The sequence below is a fragment of the Anas platyrhynchos genome, chromosome 5, assembly GCF_047663525.1.
Source record: "Anas platyrhynchos isolate ZD024472 breed Pekin duck chromosome 5, IASCAAS_PekinDuck_T2T, whole genome shotgun sequence".
NCBI classification, from domain to species: Eukaryota; Metazoa; Chordata; class Aves; order Anseriformes; family Anatidae; genus Anas; species Anas platyrhynchos.
The window spans coordinates 57,822,952-57,846,135 of record NC_092591.1 but is presented as its reverse complement, the minus strand read 5'-3'; the positions used below and the strand labels follow the sequence as shown (position 1 = coordinate 57,846,135).

The 23,184-nt window shown below is 43.0% G+C and overlaps 1 protein-coding gene and 1 long non-coding RNA gene across 6 annotated transcripts in view; one reads left to right on the top strand and one right to left on the bottom strand.

Moving 5' to 3' along the window:
- Positions 1 to 6,508: 6,508 nt before the first annotated feature.
- On the bottom strand, positions 6,509 to 8,112 carry LOC119717061 (uncharacterized). The gene is made up of 2 exons (XR_005266033.2): positions 7,796 to 8,112; positions 6,509 to 7,256 (listed from the first exon to the last, which is right to left on the bottom strand). It is a non-coding gene; the product is annotated as an uncharacterized lncRNA (long non-coding RNA).
- MPPED2 (metallophosphoesterase domain containing 2) overlaps positions 7,484 to 23,184 on the top strand; it is a 100,404-nt gene continuing 84,703 nt past the window's right edge. The window contains exons 1-2 of one of the 5 annotated variants that reach the window (XM_072039192.1): positions 7,484 to 7,506; positions 12,676 to 12,919. In XM_072039192.1, the coding sequence (XP_071895293.1) occupies positions 12,792 to 12,919 (128 nt within the window). In that variant the 5' untranslated portion in view covers positions 7,484 to 7,506; positions 12,676 to 12,791. Of the gene's footprint in view, positions 7,507 to 8,158; positions 8,410 to 8,942; positions 9,099 to 9,151; positions 9,298 to 9,390; positions 9,689 to 12,675; positions 12,920 to 23,184 lie in introns of those variants that run through there. The other 4 variants (XM_027458234.3, XM_027458236.3, XM_027458235.3 and 1 more) reach the window with 4 other exon arrangements.

Here is a 23,184-nt window from a genome sequence, read left to right as displayed (position 1 = left end):
TTCAAAGTGAGTTTCATGAACTGATTTTAGAAACTGTTTTTCTTTTAAAACACATCTTTCAAACAAGATCACAGTTTTGAATTTGCAGTAATGACATCACGAAAGATAGAACTGCAGCCAATATTTCTGATAGGGAAAATATATATATAAATGGTAAATTTATACTACCCTGACAGAAGAAGGCTTCTCAAGTGCAGAGTTTGGATTAACAGTAACTGACAGAAAAAATGACTTTTTAACGCACAGATTTTAAGATCACCTTATGGGAAAAGATGATACTAAAACCCATGGCAATCATGCATAGATTACTTCTGAAACTTGCATGTATTCCCAGTAAGTCCTCTCTAGATTCCATTTACCCTTTTTCTACTAAGCTTCCTATCTGTATATGCCCCAGTAGAAAGAAACCTTCTAGACATTTACTGGCACAACTTTCTAATTAGGTTTATTGATAATTAATCTGGATAAATCCATGTGCAAAAACATCTCATTATCATTCTTTTAAAGCATGATATAGGGTGTTTGTTTATAGATATTTTTCCATTTCATGTTTTCTGCTCTGTGCATGCTATAGTGAGACTGTGGGTATAGCTTCGTTAAATTTTCAAGTCAGTCTGTGCTTTAAAGAAATTAGTGCTTGATATATATGGCTGCATTGATGCTGACATTTGCCATTTGTACATGAAGATGTTATGACTGTAAGAAATATTTTTACACACATATTTTTGTTTACAATGGCACAATTTTTATCATTTCTGTGTCTTTTTTTTTTCCTAGTTACTTTCCGATTCTTGTCCAAGCATACTGCTCAGTGGCAGGAGGAATAACATATAGCTTGCAGACCATCATCTGCATTCTCTTTGCATTAGGTGTAACACTGGCATGAAAATCAGAGCCCTTGCTCCAATTTTTCCAGCTGTCTCTGTCTCCCTGTGATCTTTTTGTACAAATCTTCTGGCAAATCTTTGAATATGCAAGCTTATGTCCCTTTCTTGAGAGTACACGTGTCTCAAAACATGGGTACAACTGAACAGAATCTTCATTTATTTATTTCCAGTACTTCAAGTGTGTTTAGTGATCTAAGCAAGTACTTAAAACATGTATCTTCCTCCTGTGTCCTCTTGTTCCCAGATTTCTGTGTTTGTCTGGTTTGTTTTCATTCAAAATGTATGAATAAAGCGGTATCAGGATCTTTCCACTGCCATCTTCAGGTCTTTATTTATAGAGTGCTTTCACAGCTTCAGGAATTGTTAACTTTTGGGCAATAAATGTCATCTTACTTCTGAGGTTACATTTGTTTTATTTTTCTTAGCAATATTATTGCTTGAAAACTGTAATATGTTTTCTATTTTGGTCTTTTTCTGTTGCCCCGAGGGACTTGAGCTATTACTAGGATTTGCATTGGCCATGGTGCTGTTCTTACTCTGCACATGGTTACGGGTAGACAGGCGGGAGTGCCAGGGCCAAACATGGTATTCTATTGGAAGAGCTCGTGCCAAGATTCAGGCTTGAACAATTTGGAGGAGACATGATGTCACTGTCTCCATAAAGTGAATTTGGACAGGAACAGCGCATTGTATTTTGGGTACGTGTTTCAAAAATAACAATGAAAATAACATCTTGTATGTTTCCTTAATTTCTGCATTTAGTCTCTGGTTTCACAGTCCTTGCTCTGCATTTCTTGTGTCCTAGTAATATTTCTGTTTCATTATTTTTCAAGCAGAGTTTGATGACACCGATTTAGCAGTTTCTCACAGTTCACTGCCTCAGTTTTCATCAAATTATACTTCTAGTTATACTAGACACCTTCATCATCAATTTCCATATGCCTCAAAGACATGCAGGGGCCAGTTTGCCAACGCTGAACTCAAATGCTAGACAATAACTGGAATAGAGGATTTTTTTCCTGGGGCGCCTGAGTATAGAATCCAACAGCACAGGATCTTTCAGCAGTGAACAAGCAGTTTCAGCCTGTACGCATTCAAAATCTAGACAATAGTTGCTATGCAATATTGATTTTATAACATCAAATCAAGTGACAAAAATGGTCATTCATCAGAGATTATGCCTTAAGATCTTATCTGTTTCTTTCCAGAAACCTATCTTACACTAAACAGACCTGTGTGTGAATTCAAGCTTCGCTCTTTCACCATAGAATTTGGGCTTCATTAGCATCCTGTGTATCACAGAACTTGATTATTAGGGTAGTTAACACATAATGAAGACTTTGGCTTCAGGCTCTAGGTTTCCATGTGCTTTCGGATCAACAGTGTTGTTGTGGACATTCAAAGCGACGAGACTCCTGAAAACATGAAAATTTTTTCCTTCCTTTAGGAAGTCTTGTTCTTAGCTGCATGCTCAAAACGAAAAAGATCTTCATATTGGAGTGCCTGTCCCCTTCTAAGGCTTTTCACTATAATTATCCTACAATTCCCTACAATTTTCTATAAAGGGAACACACTCCTGGCCCAAAAGTAATTTGGAGTCCATAAACTGGAACTAGAATTAAGTGTGCTGGAGATTATGGTTGTAACTTCTGTCAAAAATGTAAGTTAATTATGCAAGGCATGAAGTGAAGCTGTGGTGTTTATTTGTTTGGATGTAAAGAAGTTAACTGTGAGTAACTGTTGACAAAAGTCATCAGCAACAGCTGAATTAGCAGTTGGATCTGTAGTTTTAAAAAGAAAAATTCAAGATAGCCTAGGAGTGATATTCTCTTTTCAGCATCGCCATGTAGACTTCTTAATTTGTGCTGTGAGCTGAGGTCTGTTTCAGTTTTGCAATTTGCTTTCCATGTGGAATTTTGACAGATGTTGAGAATTTCATAGGTAGCTTTCAGTGCAATGGGGACCTTCTCTCAGGAACAGAATTATTTTTCTCCATCTACAGAGTTTCTACTCATCTGTAGAATGATCTGTAGATCTGTAATTTGCAGTGTGCACTTCATGTGATAGAAACCCACTTCACTACACATTGTCTCTGAAATCAGAAGGACATGAGTAGAGGGAGGGTGTAGTTAGGAAGCTTCCTGATATTGCCTTGACTACTCAGAACTCCTGGGTATGAAGTTCATCTTACATCTCTGACCAGAAATGCACTGTGGACAGTCTGCCACAGGATGAAGCAATGTGTGTGATGAAAAGGGACAGCGGTTGTTGAGTAAGCGAAAGTTCAAGCAGAAGAGAGGTTCGTAATTCTCTCTGCTGTAGTAGTGAATGCTTGTTTCCTGCCAGAACCTGAGGTTTGGGAATTATTTGGTACAATGGGATTTGAGTGGCTGAACTGCAGTAGGAATAAACTGAAGACTTTCTGATGCGTTGGCCTGGGCTGAATACATTGTAGACCAATTAGCTGATAAAAAGATCACTTGAGAAAAAGTCATCTACCTTCTCCTAAACAGGCAAATCAATACCCAACAAATAGGATGTTTGACCACCTCACATTACTTTCCTTATTCACTGCCACAGCTTGTTGACCAGAAGGTGAACACCAAAATCTTTTCCTTGTAGCGTGTCCTGAGCCTTCACTATCTGGGAGCAAACCTAACTGTTCCCGCAGTAATATCTTTGTAATAACTGCCATGCATCAAACAGTACTTGCATCTTTATGTACATACAAAGCTGAAGTCACTGCCTGCTCTGTTATGAAGGAATAAATCACCCAGACATCCTTCTCAATTTTGAAAAATTTCAGCTCCCCCCAAAACTTAATAGGAATGGTTTCTTCTCTAGCTACCTTGACTAGCAGTTAGACTGGGAGATTTTAGAAGGGCAAATGATTCACCTACAGCTTTTTTGCATCAGTTTTTATTTCTACAGAGAGCAAGTAGGAAAGTTCCAATCAAATATTTAATTTAATTTAATAGGGGCAAGGCGGCAGACAACCATTATCCTGTGACAATGTTCTGGTCCATCGAATATAAAAAGAATGCCCAGAGGACAACTGATGATATTTCCTTCAGTAGTCTTACTTGATGCTCTCTCAGCATTATAATGATGTGTTCCTCTCTGTCTGCAGATTTCTGACAGAAGGCTTCAGTTATACTTCCTTAAGAGAATTGTCCTTTTTCTGAAAAAGCTGGGGCGCTTCTGTGGAGGGGCCATGGTTTCTTCCTCAGGATGTAGTGTTTGCTGGAGTGCTGAACAGGTTAGTGTACGGGCCCATATAGTGAGAGAAAAAGTCAGATAAAAAAATGGTAACAGCAGAGCCTACAAAAATCTAAAGCCAAGGAGTATTGTATTTTTTTAAATTTTTTTTTAGGGTTTAATTTTTTGCTAGTTCTATTCTTTGATTTTCTACGTGAAAGCAACTCCAAGTGATACAAGAACAATGTGTATCTTCAAAGTTCGAATCCCGGTTTTGTTTGCTTGGTTTGGTTTTATATCGGGTACTGTATTCTTCTGTTGGATGCCTGATGTTGGGCAGCAGGCACACCAAATACTTGATGACTTTCAGGCTACAAATGGAGGAGGAGAGCAATAGAGAACTGTTCATCTATCCAGCTACATTGTGCAAATTTGAGATGTAGTATTTGTTCGGTGGGGCATAAAGGCTAAGCTAACATGCTGTTCTCCAGTTGTCTTCTGTTCTGTAGTTACTGGAGAATTGTTGCTTCAATGAGGGGAACGAGCCCGTTAAAAATCCAATTTTTGGCAGAATCGCTGTGGCGTGTGGTGAAATATGCTCAGTCTAGTGACTTCAGTGTAGGCTGCCACCAGTGGATGCCCACTGGATCAATTTCTGCTTTCTTAAAATATGTATTGTCTAGCGCTGTAGGTAATTTACTAGTGCACCACCATGCCCCAGTCTCTGAAAGCTGGAACTGAGTTCTCTCTGCAATACAAATGAGAACCCTCATTGTTGTTGTCTTAAACTGGCCAAAAATCCAGGTAATGCACGTACTGAAACCAAACCAAACAGAAAAGAAAAAAAAAGGCAAGACCAAACAAACAAAAAGGTTGCAAAAAAAAACCCTCTGATACTGTGTCCAGACTCAGAGATAATGTGGATCAGTGGCCTTTTTCTGAAACCATAACATAGTGTGCGTCCCTCTTGCTCCTGCACTGCTGACTGGAGTGCCCCGTGTTATCGTAGTGAAAGCTTTCAAGAGACTGTTTTGAACTGGGCTGGGGAAACTGAACTGCTTTAAAAGCTTATTTGGAAGGAGGCTTTTTTGAAAACTTTTTTTTTTCTTATGTGGTTTGTGTCTTTAAAGAATGGGAGCAAAAAATAAATGGTAAAGGAGTGGAGGAGTTGTGGAAACAATCTCGAAGTAGCACTGTCAATCATTTTATACTGTGAAACACGGGCTTGTAATCAGCTCTTGCTTCCTTGGGTCAGATGTTGGAATATTCTTGAGATACCTTACTTTGTGAGTAGCTTCAACACATGATATGCAGCAAACCATGGAGCACAGTAAGGCAGCACGTGATAGAGTACATCCTAACCGGGTAGGATCTCGGTCAGGCTAATACTGCAATCATAGACCGATGTCACGATGTGCAGTTGGAAAGTTGTGTGTGTGTGGTTTTTTTTTTTCTCTTTTCTATGTAAAAGATTAAAAGGTGTCCACAGATATTTAGGGAAGGTTTGTCCAAAAGTGAAAATCAAAGTGAGACAGGCTGAACTGTTCACTCTGAACTGCTGTGTGTGTATCTCAAAAGTTTATAGTTTTTTTCTTGTGCTTGGCAGAAACTGGAGATGATAATACCTATGAAAGTACTATCAGAGATTGCAGGATAGGTTTTGGAGAATCTGTATGCTTTTCATGACACTGTAGTATTTCATAATTTTTAACATGCATCAGCTGCATTTGTGCATTTGATGATACTTGCCTTGGATTTGTAAAAGTAAAAGAACAAAATCCAGAACAAACTGAACGTGACTGCAGTTTCATGTATAATACACACTTGAAACGTTATGAATAAGAAGTATTAACGTAAACAAAAGCTGCTTGTTCACTATTTTGAGTTTCACCCAACTAGAAAAATCAGTCCTGTGACACAATAAACAGCTTCTTTACTTTTTAATTTTCCAAATTTCTTTGAGATCCTCTTGTCAAGTGTGTATTTATTAGTAAGTCCATGTTCCAGCCACAATAAAGACATTTTCTTTTTCTCTACTTACATACTTGCATTTTGAGGCTGCTCTTTTGAACTAGAAAGGAAAGGCAGCAAAATAGAACTCTTTTCCTCAGAAAAGCCTGTAATCAATTTAAGGAAACAATTTTTCCCTCTTGTAGCAACTCCACGGACAATGCACTTCTAAAAGTGGGTAGTTTGGAACACACAGTGTTCTTGGGGAAACTGAAAACAAGCAGTTTGTTAAAAGGAAGAATTTCGTTATGTGCTCTTGTCAGAAAATGTTTCTGAGTTTGTGGAGTCGCTTATTAGAAACAGTGCTCCCAGTGACTGTGTTACAGCTGAACGTGCAGGATCGTGAAAAAGATGTGATCTTAGAATCAGGACCCACACTTGATTCATGGTGGCAAAAGCCAAGTGAGGCTAACTTTGAAGCCATACACTTTATTTTATGTAAGGACTAGTAAATTAGGTAAATGCTTATTTCAGTATGAGGACACCGAGACGCTGGGGTAATGTGTCTGAGCTGTCTCTGACTGTACAAGCTATCAGAGAGGAGGTCTTTGAGCTTTCAGTCACCTTACCCATACTTCCTCCTCATTCTTCCTTCTGTGCCAGAAGCTCACATTTGTAGTGCTGAGGGCTCTGGATGCGGCAGGAAGGCAAACACAGGAGAAGTCCTGCTGCTGCAGCTGCGGAGAAGGGGTACAGCTGGTTCTGTACAGAACCCGCTCACCCTCACTCCCCATATTTTTATATTGAAGCAGGCAGTGGCACCAATGAAGCTATCCCGTCCCCTTTGTGTCCTCAGTTGCTCATCCTGCCCCCTGCCTCGTCGCAGCACAAGCGTGAGGTGAAGGGGTTGCGGAGACGGACCGGTGAGGAAATGGGCTGCGTTTCCCTAGCGCTGATCTCCATCCCAGGTGGGGTTCCTTGTCCTTGCACAAGGGCTCATGCAGGGACAGAAGGTGGCTGAGCGCTGGATGGCTTATTTTCCAGCAGCGTCAGGGGCAGGCAGTTAAATATATTTGTGAAACTATGGCCGCAGCCTCCATGCCAGGCAAAGATTCCCTGAAAACATTGCTTCAGTTTGGTGAGGAGGACGAGTAACTGTGGGCCGTTTTGTCTGAAACAGGAGAGGAGGAATTTTCCTTTGCTGGTTCACAGTGTTTACTTCTATTAAAAGGGAAAATGGCAATAGAAGATCAGAAAAATCTGATGTCAAATTGGAAAAAAAAACAAAAAACAAAAAAACAAAAAACCCATGCAATGTATTTTTTTTTTTCCAGGCTGATTTTTTGTAGTTTGCTGTGCTTCTAGAGGGGACCATCCATCCTAGTGGGTTTCTGTCTGACAATACCCTGGACCCTTCTCATTGTTTTCAGCAACAAAGGAAAACCTGCCGAGTTGCCATGCATATCCAAAGGTTGGTCAGAGTCAAAATTATTTATTTAGAATACGTAGGGCACAGCGTGCTTTGAGCAGCCTGCTAGGAGCTTTCATTTTTTTCCTGTCAGCTCCTTTTGGCTGTTTTTTCCTTGCACTCTAGCTATGGGGAAGTCTCCCTTCCCATTTGTTTCTGGGAAGTGGGAACCCCAACGCGGCTCCTCTCCACTTCTTCACTTTGTCCCTGTTGCGGCTCTTGACACAAAACGTGGATTTTGAAAGGAAAAAAAAAGGAAACAAAAAAACAACAGCAGAAACCCCCTGCTTACCCTCATCCCAAAGGGCATCGCTGCTGTGCGCTGCTTTTTCCCTCCCGGCGGCCGAGGTTGGCTCAGCCACCGCAGGAGCCGGCTGCGGGGAGGCGCTGCCCGCCCGGAGCCCCTCGGGGGGGCTGTGGGGCCGCCCCCCCTCACCCCTACATCGCCCCCCGGCCCCCCTCAGCCGGGCTTGGGGCTGGGGTCGAGCCCCGGGGCTGCGGCTCCGCGCCCTGCCCCCGGCCCGGCCGCTGCTCGGGGCGGCCTGTGCGGCCGGGCTGGGCGGGGGGAGGCTGTGCCGCACTTGGGCAATGAAATGCAGCAGCGATTCCTCCCTCCCTCCCTCCCTGCCCGGGGGGGTGAAGTGCAAGGCGGCGGGAGGAGCCGTGCCGTGTGTGTGTGTGTGTGTGTGGTGTGCGTGCGAGTGGCGCTCCGTGGCCGCCGTGTTTCCTGGTGCCTGCTCCCTGACCCCAGTGGCAGCCCCGCTCACTGCACCGCGCCCGGCCCCGCTCCCGGCCTCAGCCCCGGCCTCGGGCAGCGCCAAGGGCTCTGCCCCCGGCTCTGCCCCCGCCGCCCCATGGAGCGGCCCCGCCGCCCGCGCTGAGGCGGCCCCGGCCCGCAGGGAAAAGGTGAGTGTGTGGGGGGGCTCGGAGGCACAAAGCGGCGGGTTACAAAGCGGCGGGGCCGTGCCACCGGCGGCTGCGGGGGGGCGGCTGCAGCCTCCTGCACACAATGACCGGGGCGAGCCCGGCGTGACCGCCCCCGAGCCGGGTCGGGTCGGGTCGGGGCGAGCCGGGGGTGCGCGGCGGCGCTCAACCGGCCCTGCCCGGCCCTGCCCTGCCCTGCCCTGCCCGGGCCGTGCCCCCGCTGCCCTCCGCAACCGGGGCGGGCAGCGGCCTGGCGGCGGGGCCGGGGGCACGGAGGGGAGGGGAGGCCAGGCCGAGCCGAGCCGAGCCGGCCCCCCCCCGGTGTCCCCGTCCCCCTCCCCAGGCGGTGCAGCCCCGCCGTACGGAGGGGGGGGAGGCACACACACACACACACACACACACACACACACACACACACACAGCGGGGCTGCGCTGCAAACTTTGCTCGCAGGAGCCGGCGCGGAGCGGAGCCGCGGGGATGGCGAGGCGGGGGCAGGGCAGGGCAGGGCAGAGCCGGGCTGGGGGCGCGGGGCGGGGGCTGCGGCACACGCCGGGACGGGGCCGCGCCGGAGCCATTGGCCGCCCGCAGCCATCAATCAGCGGGGGGCGAGCCCGGAGCCCCGCGGGGCCGCGGCCGGGGCGGCCCCGGGAGCCCCAAGCGGCGGCCGGAGGTGGGGAGCGGCCGGGGCCCGGCGGAGGGCGGGGGGCGAAGCGGGGCCGGCCCCCCGGGCTGGGGAGGGGGGAGGAGAAGGGGAGAGAAGGCGCGGCCCCCGCTGCCGTGCCCGGGCGGCCGGGCTGGAGCCCGGAGTTGGGCGCTAAGTGCGGCGCGGGGCCGGCCGGGGAGCCGCGGGAGCGCCGCCGGGGCGAGCGGTAACGAGGGGGGGCTGGGGCTGGGGCTGGGGCTGGGGCTGGGGCTGGGGCTGGAGCCGCGGCTGTGCCGGCAGCCGGGGGGGCCGGGGAGGCATCGATCTGGCAGCCGAGGGGGGTGCGGTGCTCGCAGTGTGCGCGTCCATGGCTGTGCGCAGAGCCTGCGCGGGTATTTGGCCCCGAGATGCAGCCCTCCGCTCCGAGCGGGGCAGATATCATTGCCTTTCGGTCCCGCTAGCCCGCTGTGAAATGAGCTGCCCCTAAGTTTGTGCCGGCCCTTTTATGGGAAAATAGGCTTGCAGCAGTTTGCACCTCGAAAAGCCAGCGGATTTATACAATAGCGCATCTCGCTGTCAGTCCAAACCCACGCTGGAAAATGATTGTTTCAGCCAGGGTAAGCTGTACGAGGGGAGCCGCAGCGTGCTGCGATTGTTTATCTGGGGTTTCAGGCCGGTTCTTCGTAATCCAGCGTTAGCATAGCAAGTGTGTAAAATTGTTTCGCTTGACAGATGTGAGAAATAATGCAACTTCTATTCTCTGCTACTCGTCTCTTGCATGTAATCGTCGAAGAGTGATTGCCTTTGGAGAAAGAATGGTAGCGATGCAAAGTAGCCTTTTTTGTTTGTTTGTTTTTAAAACCCTGGGCCTAAAATATGTTTAGTTGTAAAGTTGAGAAACGTTCAGGTCCTTTTTGATATTTTCTTCAGAGAGCTCATTAAAGAAGGTATTAATTAGGCACTTCTGCTAGGTGGGCTGCAGTACGAAATAGTGCACTACAGGGAATTTAGAGAATGGACACAGAAGTCATCTACTTTTTTTTCCAGTCCAGCGTTTGTTGTTGAATTTCATTTTAAAAAGATGCTTTGCTTGGCTTTGTCTTGATTCAAGTAGGGAGGTTTATTCTCAAGATTAAAGACTGGCATAGTGGGAAGCAACTGTAGCTTATATGCTTAAAATCGTACAAAAGTCAACTTTAAAGTATTTAATAGAGCTATTCGAATATCCTCTTATCATTTGTTTTATGCCGGTTGTGGTAATTTCTTTCTGTAACACAAAGGTTATAAACCTTCTACAAACGCTTATTGTCTTTATGTATGATTCACTCTTACAAACAAATTGGATTTCTTTTTTCCCAATGAGTGAACTATAATGTAAAACTTAATGCTCTGACCTTTCTTACGCTAGATTACTGAAAATAGTGTGATACAGCTTCTCTGAAAGTCCAGGCATATTTTTGTTGTTGCTTTAACGTGTTATTCTATATAGTAGCTTTTAATTGCAGAAATATAACATGGATGCGTAATTTTCATACCACTTAATTTATGCAAACGCTGAAGTTCTTGCTGCGTAAAAGAAAAACTTAGTTTTTTTTCCTGGGAGCTTTGATGGCGAGCATTCTTGTTAATGACAGTCATTTCTCCAACAGGAAGATGTTTTCATTTGTATTTACTTTTCAGTGCAGGGCAATTATGCTGTTCTGTGTTGCACACTCCTCGTAGTTTGTATCTCAAAAGAATTACAGTGCTTGGAACAGGACTGCAATTTGAAGCAGGTGTTGTGTTTTACTGTTATGCAAAATAACACTGAAATATAATTGTAAGGGAAATTAAGGAAACAGCTGCAAACCTGGTATGGTAACCACCACATTATGATTCGGAAGCAGTTGTTGCAGATATCTTAAAACACAGCCGAGATTTAGTTTAATAAAGCTCACCTTGCTGATTTTTTTCCCCCTGAAACTATTGTGCTTGGTTTTAGGAGAGTGGGTTAGTGCAAAGGCCAGACCACAACCTTAGTTACTGAGATGGACTGGCTCAGCAATGGCTCGGTTTTTAAATGGGAACTTCATGGCTGAGTTTCATCTTGCGTTAAAAAAAAAAAATAATAAAGAAGATGAGGAATAGAACCCAATTACTGGAATGAAGGTTGCCGAATGTCTTAACCCAGCTAACATATGGAAGCCTACGTAGGCCTGAGGTTGTAAAATAATAAAATAAATGGCCTATAGCAGGCCATCTGCCATTTGCAGGGCATTTTTATTGTACTTCATGCCAAACTGGAAATTAGTCTTTGTATTAAAAATATATTTTGAATACAAATCAAAGATTCCAAATGTTTAATGCTACACATGGCAAACACATTTCGGTCTGGGAGCTAAGAGAAGTCCAGGAATATCACACTGGAAAAACATTGCTTAGTTTGATGCCCAGGGATCAAATCATCCTCTTTTTCTTATCTCTTTGTCTTTCCAGCAAGTGCTGGCTTAGTTTTATAAAGTACGCGCTAGATATAAAAATGTTGCTATTGTGTGAAGCAACTCAAGAGCAGACCAAGTGATACGGGGTGTGATAATTTCACTGAAGTCGTGGCAGCGATGGTAGCGTGCAGCAGCAGCTGAGGGTCTACCTCATGAGCAATGCTTTTAAAGAGTTGCTCATCTTGAAAGTATTCTTCAAATACAAGCAGATCAATTTTCACAAAGTCCTTCCGAAGGCAGGCAGCTGAGGTAACCTTAGTTTATCGATTCAAGAAATTGAGACTCAAATTGTGTGTGGGGAACTCGTCAGAGATCAGATTTGGGAAGTTGCTGGCTCTTCAGCTTATCCTTTTATTATAGAAGGCTTCCAGCCGTAGTGCAAAAGTATATTTAAGAGCACCTGGAAGAAGTGAAAGATCAGGATGCCTATAGAGGCAAAAACCTTTCTTTCATCCTATGCAGAAATAGTTGTGCGTGAAATTGCTCTGAAATTTACCGGACAAATGATTTCTGTCTGATGATGAATCCAAACCGGTTTCATTGCTAGTGGACTGTAACATGGTCATTCTGTTGGTGTTGCCTAGATGTTAGCCTTGCTGCAGCCAGATAAATACATCGATGCAAAGGTATTTGAATGCACCTTTTGCTGTGAAACTGTAGATTTTTCTGCCTTAAGTCGGCTTCCCCAAAGTCCGTCAGATGTAACTCATTTTGTAAAGCTAAAACAGGGCCTTGAAAACAAGTATGTGCATTTGCGGAAAGCCATTTGTCCTTCAGGAAACTAGGTCCACTTGTTAATTTTCATGGTTGCAATTAGCACAAGATGTTACTTAAAATAAAGGATAGTAAATATGGAGTACTTAACTGGGGCTTTCCACACAGATAGATTTCTAGTAAATAAAGCCTTATTTTAAGTATTTTTTTTTTTTAATCTACATAATAGTGACGGAGTTAAACGATGAAGTGGTGAATACAGTAGTGAATAGTAATGCATAGTGTTGGGTGATGTGTACATAAAAATAAAGAAAAAAAAACTCTGGAAATGGGGAGAGGACAGAGTAATGGCTGTGCCTGCTTATGTCTCCTTCAAGGTTTTAGCACTATGCACTGTTCTCTCCTCACAGAGGTCTGCGGCGTTGATGAGGAGCTGCTGGGATTCGGGAGCTGCCGGGAACACAATGCCCTGCCCCGCTCTTGGCCTTGGGAAGCTGTGAATTGCTCATGTCCATAAGGAGGAAGGATGGCTCATGGAATTCCTTCACAAGGCAAAGTTACCATAACGGTGGATGAGTACAGCTCCAACCCAACGCAGGCGTTTACACACTACAACATTAATCAGAGCAGGTTCCAGCCTCCACATGTGCATATGTAAGTATTACTAACATTGCCTCTGCGTGTGTGTGTGTGTGTGTGCGTGCTTAAATGGAGAACTGCTGCTGAAGGAGTGGGCTGAAAACTAGAAAAATTGGTTAGTCACGTTAGCTCATAGGCAAAATGGCTATCGGCTTTCCACATAGCGTGCGGGAGAAGTACTGCTCCATCAGCTCCTGGAGGAAAGCTGTGCCCCGACTTCCAGAAGCGTACCTCGGCGAGGTTCGGCGAGGCACTGTACGTTTTCTGGAACTTGGCACTTTGCTGATCGCACTGTAACTTGCCTGAGGGACCCATGGCTTGAAAATTTAAGCTCCCTTCCCCCGCCCCTTACACTCAGCTGCGAAATAGGCCTAATTGGGACTAATTGTCCCCCTGATCACTGAGCCCTTTGTCCTCCTGGTTGTGAGGGGAACGTGTGCCGCATGCTGCGCTCCACGCAACCCGGGGCACAAAGGAGTGGGAGCCTGCTGAACAATTGCTCCCAAGAAATACAAATACTGCGGTAAAATAACGGGCACGGCCTGAACTGAAACCACCACAAGCATGGGAAGTGGCGAGCTCCGGGCCGCCTTACCTCACCTTGTTATTCTTGGGCATTGTGTGACTGGCAAGATCGCTCTGCTGCCCGCACCTAGGCACAATGGTTCCTGTTAAGCTAAGCACCGGCTTTAAGTCTGAATTTCCTTCCCATTGTTTCGTAGGTTTGATCTTTATCAGTTATTTCTGTTAAGGTTCTTTTTCTTTTAACATTAATAGAGTGAAAAGCACTTGAAACTAAAACAAAGAGGACATCTCTTGACCTCCTGTGTGCCATTGTTAGTCAGGATTTTGAGTGATGTCACACTATTGAATTTGATAAGGATTTTGCATAATAAGAGTGAAAAAAGTTGTAGGGTACTTCATTGCATTTTTGTTATGTAGAAGCCTACCGGAAGAGTCACAATGTAGGAGTTCAGCACCTTCTAATAGGATTTCATGTGGTTACAATCTTCCGTAAAGGAATTTTCCCGAGGAAGGATGCTGGAGGCTCTGTTGTGCATGTGACTGAAAGTTTCTTCATTAATTAATTTGATTTATTGCTGCCGAGATGCTGTAACTCTGCCTTTAGGAATATTTCCATTTCTTATTCACTGTTCAGATCTTTTGTCAGCAAATTTCTATTGCAAGTTTTGCACTCCAGACTGCACTTCTGACTGACGTTAAGCACAAATTCTGTGGAGAGAATGAATTCAGAGCAAACAATAGAGATTTAGAAAGCAGTTTTAAAGAACCCCTCCTTATTGACAACTGACTTCAGTGGGAGCTGGTTTTAGGACCAACTAAGTGTGGTGTTCAGCATTTTAAGAATTATTTGCGCTTTGGTTCAAAAGTGCACAAATAACTATACAACTCCCTCTCTAATAACTTGTGTATGTCTTAAATGGTATTGATTTGACAGACATTTTCAAAAATGTTTTACTTGTTTAGAGAAGTTGTACACTTGACAAATGCCGAAGCTCTAAAGTACAACATAGTGACAGTATTTAAAAAAGAGTAACTGAAATACTGCAGCATTCTTAAATTCCTTCTTAAATTCCTTAGTTTGGTTTCAAGGGTGTGGCATATGATCTTTTGGTCTCCCTAAGAGAGGGAGACCTCTCTTTCTTTTAAGAGAAAAGAGAAATGAGAACTTAAAAGAATGAAAGAAGATTAGTCTGAAAGAGTTAGATTAAAGAAAATGTTGCAGTACAGGAGATGAGTTGGGGTGTAGGTCTGGACAGCAAGTTATGGGTTTTGGAAAACCTCTTGAGGAAAAAGATGATAGGATCATATTGAGGGTCTAGAGTTACGGGCAGACGAAAGCAAGAAATGAAGATATGACTAAGGGTAGGGGTTTGTGTGATGGTAAGAACAGAGTTATTTCTGAGTGGGAAAATTTAGAGCATGTTGTACGTTCAGAGGGGGGACAGGGTCCTTAGTTGCTCCCAGTGTTTTATAATGGAAGAAGCATAGTGCATATTTCTGAGAGAAGATACCAAATAAGAAACACTGAACAGAAAATTAGTAAAAGCAATATTGACAAAGAAACCATGATCTATTTTTTTATCATGTTGTACCTTTGCTAGTGCCACATTGCTGCAGTTGCCAGGATTGTTTTCTATTTTGCTATCCGAAGGTAATGCATGCATATTTATTTATTTATTTTTTTTAAGAAGAAGTTTGAGGAGTTCTTCTTCCAGTGAAAAAATAATTTTAAAATCTCGGGGTATTGAGAAATGAGTGAAACAACATAGAAACTGAGTGTTATGACATGTATGTAAATAGTGGGGCGATCTGTTGCTGCAAGGCCCTGTTGCAAACCATAAATGAGTGGCTGGATGCAGTTTAAGGACATCGTTATTTCCTAAAGGAATTAATTTATTAAAAAGTCTTTTTTTTAATGCATATGCATCTTCACATGCAAAGGCAGGAACTGGATTCTTGGCATATATTGAGTCATTTCTGTCTCTAGTACTCATTGGGCCAGATTCTTATCTCACATGAAGTAAATTAAAAGTCTTGGAATATCACCAGTATAAAACTGATGTTTAAAGAAATCCTGGAATTAGACTTCCTGTTCCCTGAGGCGTATCCTTTCTTCTGCTTTCATTTAGTGCCTTTCACATGATAGTGTCATGTAGTTTAATCAACAGGGATATGGTTGTCTTTTTGCTGTCTTTATATGTATTTTTACACTAGCGTTTCTCTGTGAATCCTTTTAAGCGTGCCATCAGGTAAATATCAGTGTATTAAAGCTCCCTGTGCTTAGCCTGGCAGACAGTAGTTTTGTGAGTTCCTTGGACTCTGCTGTAGTACAAATTTTATATCATTTTGTCCAGCCTTTCTATTTTATTTCTGTACTAATTAATGTTTGAGCAGGTGCTGTGAAGACAATTTTTACTGTAAGTTTATTTTGGCTAAAGAGATACCATCTTAAGTTTTTGAACGTCTTGAGGTGATGCCCCCACCCACAGGTTTCCCTAATTGTCTGAAGATGTTATTAAATGTTTGCATTTGAATATTTTCACTTAGTTTTAATTAACTGCACTACCTTAGTTCCCTGTTTTAAAGGGCAGGTGTTAAATAATAACAACGATAATGCACCTTTCTTGGCTTCTTAATGGTTAGTATTCTTCAGGATGTCTTTGTACTCCCCCATTTTTTGTTAGGAAAATGCCTCTTGCTCCTTCGGTGTGGTGCTGCCCTCTGTTCTGCAGCACGACCGACTCAGAGGGCTTCAGAATGAGACTCTACAACTTTCCAGTAATCACCACAGTTGATCTTTAAACCATTTTAATTTAGCAGAAATCAGTGTGCTTGGTTTTGCAGAACCTTCCCATCTTACCTTTTCCTCCTCCCCCAGGCCAGTGGAAAGGAGCTGAGAAGAAAATGGAACAAACCTGAATTGAAAATAGTTTACTTAAGTTCAAATCATAGGGAAGAACCTTCCTGTTGGGTACAACATCTAATCACTTTCAGGGAAAAAAGGGGAGAGTGAAATAAACATCTTGGATTTGTGGTAGGAAACGCCTCTTTTGACGGGCTCTGCTGCTGCTGCTATGCGTGCTGTGAAGGTGAGCTCGCTGTAGCCCAAGCTGCTGCAGGCCGATCCATTTAGAAGACTTGTAATTAAGTTCATTAGCTTTCCTCAGACTTCACCAGAATGGCTTAGTGGCTTGTTTTTAGGATTCTCTGAGTATACATTAGTACTCCGGGACCGTTTAAGTTCAGTGCTAGGGGAGTAAGAAAGAAAGAGGTTTCAGTGCAAGAGGAAGTCTTCGAAATGAGTTTATTCACGCGCGGAGATGCGTTGAACAATCTGTAACTATATAATTTTATTGCCTTTTCTGTACTAGAGCAATTCCCTACGTGAATATTCTTATTTTAAAATAGAGTATAAACATAGCATTTTATGTTGGTAGAACTTTATATATATTTGAATAAAGTACATAAATGTGTGAATGTATGTAAACGTGAGATATAATAATGGTAGTAATATAAAAGTGTGGCTGTATAGTCACAGAAGAAAAAACTTTCAACTGTGGCAAAGCCTTAAACAGTTAAAACTCCAAGATCTTACTAGACTACTGACCTTGACAGATAGGATCTTGCAGATTTTTTTCTCTTGGGGAAACCGTCCTGCATTTAATGGGTTTTATAAACTCCCAGTGAGATTAGCAGAAAATGTGTGCGTTCTGTTGGTTACGTTATTAACTTTTCATTCATAAAAGGTGTGTGATATTTGGGGGGGTGGGGAAAGACTGACACTAGTAGTATATGGACTTGTTTGATGTTTATAGAATAGCGGAGTCTGTACATGTAATAATATTGGTTGAGAAAATACAAATACTCAGTCTAAGCTATCTATCTATTACCTTGTGTGGCTGGGCTCGTTATTTCAGGTGATATTGAGGTGATGAGGGAATCACAGCTTTGGTGCTGACTGTTGCTCTCAGTAAAATAATATTTCTTACAAAAGCATATGTAGCTTCTGAGCACTGTAGTTGCTTTTCACTGCTTTTCCAAAAAAGTTGAAAAAACTTTTACTGCCCCAAACAAATGATATTTAAGCTCTGATACTGGAAACAGGAGTACATTGAACAAGTGTTGTTAAAACTTGAGCCTTACTTCTGTTTCACAGTGATTTTTATGCGGCCTTTGGCTCACCATTAGCTTACCTTGGTGCAGTTTGAGTCTCCCATCCCTCTCTGGTCCCTCGGTGGATGCTGAAAAGCAGCCGTTCACAATGTGGTGCATTAAGTAAAACAAACCTGTTTTTCTTAGCCCACCAAGCAGACAGCAGCAGCCATTCAGCAGCTGCCTCTGAAGCAGCTGAGCTCTCCCTGCGCCAGTGGGGATTCCAGCAGAAAAGAGGGGAGGACAGCTGTAGGTGAGAATCCTTACAGCTGTCCCAAAATAAATAGTCCCCACTCAAGAAGAGGACCATTTACTGATTGCATTTTCTAGAACAATGGAAGCTGAGTTGCAAAGATGCTAATTTTAATTGTCATTAAGAAAATGTTTCGCTGGAGCGTGTGCATGTGTCTGTGTCTCTGTGGGTTTAAATAATGGAAGATTTCTATTGATCTTAATGATTTTAAATGACGTATTTTGCAAAATCAGAGCATAAGATACATTCTCAATTTAAATTTCAGATGCAAAATGAAAAACTTATTTTCATGGGTGTACACTTTAATTACATGTAAAGCCTTTTGGGATGCTTGAGTGGAGCATGCTGAAAGTGAGCATTGTGCAGAGGTGACGTATGGCATGCAGTTTTGTAATTAAAGCTCAAATTTAGCCCCCTTATACAGTGTTTATACAGTGCAGTCATATCATGCTAATCTCTCTTGAAGAATTGATCAAGTTTCTGACCTTTCTTTTTGTTGCTGTAGAAAGGACCCATACCGACCTACCTTTAAAAATATTTTGACATCCCTGGAAGACTGGTGCTCTCAAAGTGCCAATATTATTTTAATAAATGTAGGACAGGTTTAAAATAATGTTTTGTCACCAGCTCTCTATCAGTTACTATATTCCTGACTTAGGTTGTCCTAAGATGGAGGTGAGATCTGGTTTAAATGGGTGATAAAACCTCTGACTGCCCGTGCTGGTCTCCACACCTACCGCAGTCGTCCAGGATTGCGATCGGACATTCCTTTGACTTCCTCATTGACAAAATCATGTTCCCAGGACAGCACATTGTAGGGTCAGTCTAGCCCCTGTGGTAAACCCTGAGAGGGAGAAAGAAAGTGGTGTGTTTTTTATGCACACGTACGTTAGCATGCTTTCATGCTGTATTAATTGTGCAAAGAAGCCTTTGGTAACAAGTCTGTTACATTAGTAAGTCCTCGTTTCATTAGCTGAGCACCACAAATGGAAATTTTCATTATATGGTCTGATTCTACATTACGGTCTTTCCCATGTCGTTGCTCCAGTGTTCAGTCATACTGAGTGACAGTGGACTCCGGGCTTCATGGTTATTCACAGCACACAATTAGTCCTTATCTTCCAGGGGGTTTGTGGTGCGATCTGACCAAGAATGCTTTTTGCAGCAGTGGTACCCCGTGATCCTGTGCCTGAGGGGAACTGCTCACCGAGGGAGCACTGTGAGGTAGGTTGACAACGTTGTGATTAAACACCTCATGATCACAACGTTGTACTGTCACGGGCAGCGTGTCAACTTCATTTAAAAATGTAGGGCAGTAGGGAAATGAAGGCAGCGGGCTGTAGATTAACACCTGGAAGGTGAGGGTGTGACCTGGTTGGTGAAACAACCTCGAGAGCATAGATTTCTTTCCAGTCAGGGAGTCAAGACTTCACAAACTTTTCAGGCCCATCTTTGTTTTGGCCTCATGGTTTTCACCTAGTGGCAGAACAAGGCCAGCCCTGCCGTGTTCCCAGTGACAGGTGTTGGAAGCCCAGGGAAAGTGCCGCACCTACCTGTGACACATCTTGTTAGTTTATTTTACAAATCCTTGTTTGACTATCTGGCTAGACAAATAAACAAAAGGAAAGCCCTGCAAACAGTGCAGATTTAGAGGTTTATGTTAGATGTTAAGTGACTATACGCAGCTTATTTGCTTATGTTTGATATGGGACTATTTCAGATAACGGTGGTGAACATGGACTTTGTACTGAATGTTGCACAGATACCTTGGAGTTTCCATTTCTGATCTCGAGCTGCTGTAAGTGGCTCTAGGAGTAGAGTCAATTGCCAAGCATGGGTATGTGTACAAAAATTTGGGAACAAAGGAGTCAGGGGTCAGCATGTTTCCTTCAGAAACAGAGCATTTGATGAGTTTTGGTTTAGAACTCTGTAAAATGTCTCAGCATAACGTGAGACAGTGGATGCACTTCAGCACAGCTGAAATTCAGAGAGGCAGGGAGATTTCTTTGAAAGATGCATCTCTTACAGTGAGCTGTGGATTTGAAGAAATAATAAAGTTTGGTGTAGGGGTTACCTGTGTTGTCACAAGCAGTGAGTGCTAGCTGAAAGAGCTGAATGTCAGTCTGGTATGGAAAAATCATTCCCTTTTATTTCACACCAGGTTTTTCCAGGTCCCTAGAAATGATTCCAGTGAGTTGTCAGCTTTGGTCCTGGAAGCATTGGCTTGTTGTTCCCAGTGGTTTGAACTGTGCTTGGCATCTACGGTTGTAGTTTCATGAACTTCATCGTGACTGCTTCTGCTTGCAGAAGGCCTCCTACTGGCTTTCTGATCTTCTTCTGTGATGTGTATGTGCAGAGCAGTGCCAAATAGAAGGAGATAATTTTGCCTGCATATGTACCTTCATGTGTTTCATAGAAGGTATTTCAGAAGATACAAAGAGCTTTTTTTTTTTTTTTTTTTCTAATGGGATTTGAAGATTCAGGTCATGCCTGTTTACTCTCAGTTTTAATATGGGCTGTTAGGATTGCAATTTTTAGGTCTTGTTTATTGCAGAGGGCAAGTTTTTGTGATACTGAGTTTGGTTGTTTTTAATTATAGAGTGAGGAGGCTGGGGCTAAAATGTGTATGTGTATAAAACACTGCAGTCAAAACACTTCTATCATGTAATAAATGTGACTAGACTTCATTTAATGATTTTTATTTTGACGTCTCTTTCAAACAAGAAGTCAGTGTATGATAGATAATCTTGTACCCAGTAACGTGCATGGTGCTGGTGACATGCCAGGAGCGGTACCAAGTGGTAAGAGCAGAAAACTGCAAGCCTGGATTCTGAACAGTGAATGCTGGGTACCTCGAATTGTACCTTTTACTTCTCTCTAGAAAGGTTGACCACAAAGCTTGGTTTTATCCTCCATGCACCCGGAGGTTCTTCCCAGCACATCAGCTCTCTGTGTCCCGCATGCTGTGCAGCATGAAGGTTGGCCAAAACATAAACGCTGGTGGATGAGCATTGGTGTTGTATGCTGCTGCTGAAGCTTGCTGCTGGGGGCCAAGGAGGAAATAAATGGTAGAGAGGATGGCTGAAGACCAAGTCAACCCCTAATCCCAGAATCTGGTCACCCTCTTCATAGCTCAGAGGGATCCAGCCCATTTCTTGTCCCGTAGTTCAGGCTATCAGCAGATAGGTAGCTCGCTAGGTGCGTACTCCCCATGGGCAGGAAAATGCCCCTGTTCTTATAGCGGGCATGTTTTCTACATACACATTATATTGAGGGGAGAGACAGGTAAGAAAATCACAACTCTCCTGTTTTTTACCAAAAGATTATGTAAACGATTGTGCTACGGTATCTTGTAAGATTTATTTGTGTCACAAATCGAGGACTTCATGTAACAAGGGCCCTTCTTCCTTGCATGCTGCTTGATGTAGGGCTGCAAAGATTCCAGGAGATGTTGGCAAGAAAAACCAGGACTCGAGGCTTGCTCATAGCGGAGTCCCCACTTACTGTACTGGGCATTAACTCCTATCCAGCACATTAGACTTAAAAGCAGACAGCCATTAAGTGTAGCACTCCCTTCCCAGGAGGGCAGCAGATGGAGAGAGGATGGGGGAGGGAAGGAGAAAGGAGTATGAAAGCGGGACTTTATCTGATGGATCTGTAAGCCAGGAAACTTGCTATTTACCACGTTTACAATTTCTCTGGTATAAGGAATTGAGTGTAGTGACTGGGAGCATCAGGGTCAGCACATTACTCCTAAATGTTTAGCTATTGTATCATTTTATGGGGAGGAAAAGGTGCTGGTCCAGTTTATCTTCCCTCATGCTGATTTTATATAGGGAGCACAAAGGAAGAAGTCATTACTTTTTAATTACTCTAGGTTTCTTTGTTTCTGTAAGCATGTTCACTTTTGGTTAGAATTACCAAAGGGTTCTCTTTCTCTCCTTTGAACGGTGAAGTAATTTTTGGGAAAATGAGAATTGGTCAGAATTGTAATTTTGTGCGGTCCAGCTTGTTAAGTAAAGTGGAGCCCAGTCCTATACTTTTTAAATGCAGGGCTCAGTGACACCCTTACTGCTTCCAGAGGGACAGTACCAGTTTCTTAGCTGCCAGGCTAAGTGGCGCCCTCAATTTTAAGCTATGGTTCTTCAAGGATTACATTCCTCTGGTTGTTAATGGTGTGTAGGTATAAGATTGTGATAATTAAAATATATTGAAGAGAGAGGAAATGTTGTCTTTATGATTTGTTTGTTTTGTAAATTGTAAGTCAGCCAGGCATTCACTTTTCCCTACTGGTGGAAAGAAAAAATTAAAACTAAATAAACACAAAATTACAAACATTTTATAAAGAACTCAGGTATAATCTCTGCAATTACTCGGAAGTTGTTTATGTATTTTTTTCATTTTTTATTATATTTCTCTTGACATCAATGTGATTTTTCCATCATCCTTTTAAGCAATGCTCACAGCTTTGAAAGGAAGGCTTGTTTATAGGAACAACAAATTTGGTTCTGTTGTTATTATTCTATACCTTGAAAGTAAAAATGTTCCCACTTAGGACATGCTCTTTGGGTTACTGAGGGAGAATTACGGCTGATACTGCATTCTTGGATCTTTTAGACGGCATTTTAATTGTTTGTACAAAGTTCTTGGATGGTTTTTCTGCTAGAAATGTTGCAGTATAATGAGGCTACACAGATGAAGTATTGCAATACAAGTTTCAGGCACCCTGCGAGAATTAAAATGATGATGATAATCCTCTAGGGGTGGTACGCATGCTGTTTTTTTGTTTTGCTTTTTTCACTGTGACCTTTGACGTGGTGTTTTGCTAGGCTGCTTTGCATTGCAGCTTTGTGAGTGCCACTATGTTAATGGAAGGATCACACGTACTGTTTGTCTCAGAACCTGATACATCAGCTTGGCAACAAAATGAAGACCTTTAGCTCTTAGAGTTTTCATCATTTGTTGTTAGTTGTCTATTAGCTTAAATTCTATGCCTTCAAGAAAAGAGGGTATTTTTAAAGTGGATGTAAGTCTTGGTTTTCTCTGAGCCAGAGGAGAAAGGAAATCCTGATATCGGTTTCAAGGAAATTAAATGGTCTGTTAGGAGGATTTCATTTTGTTTTCAGGCTTGTTCATTTCAGTTATCATTAATTCAGGGCATCTTTTCCAGAAAGGAATCCTTGCATTCAGGCTAGATTGGCAAGAGGAATATTAAGTTGAAAATTAACTTTGGATCACCTGGCTTTCTTGGCGGTCTGTTCATAGCATCATTTAATGCTGTGATACGCACGAGTCATCATTTTCAGTGAGTATTTCTCTTAGAGGGATTTTAAGCCATCACTCTACAGAA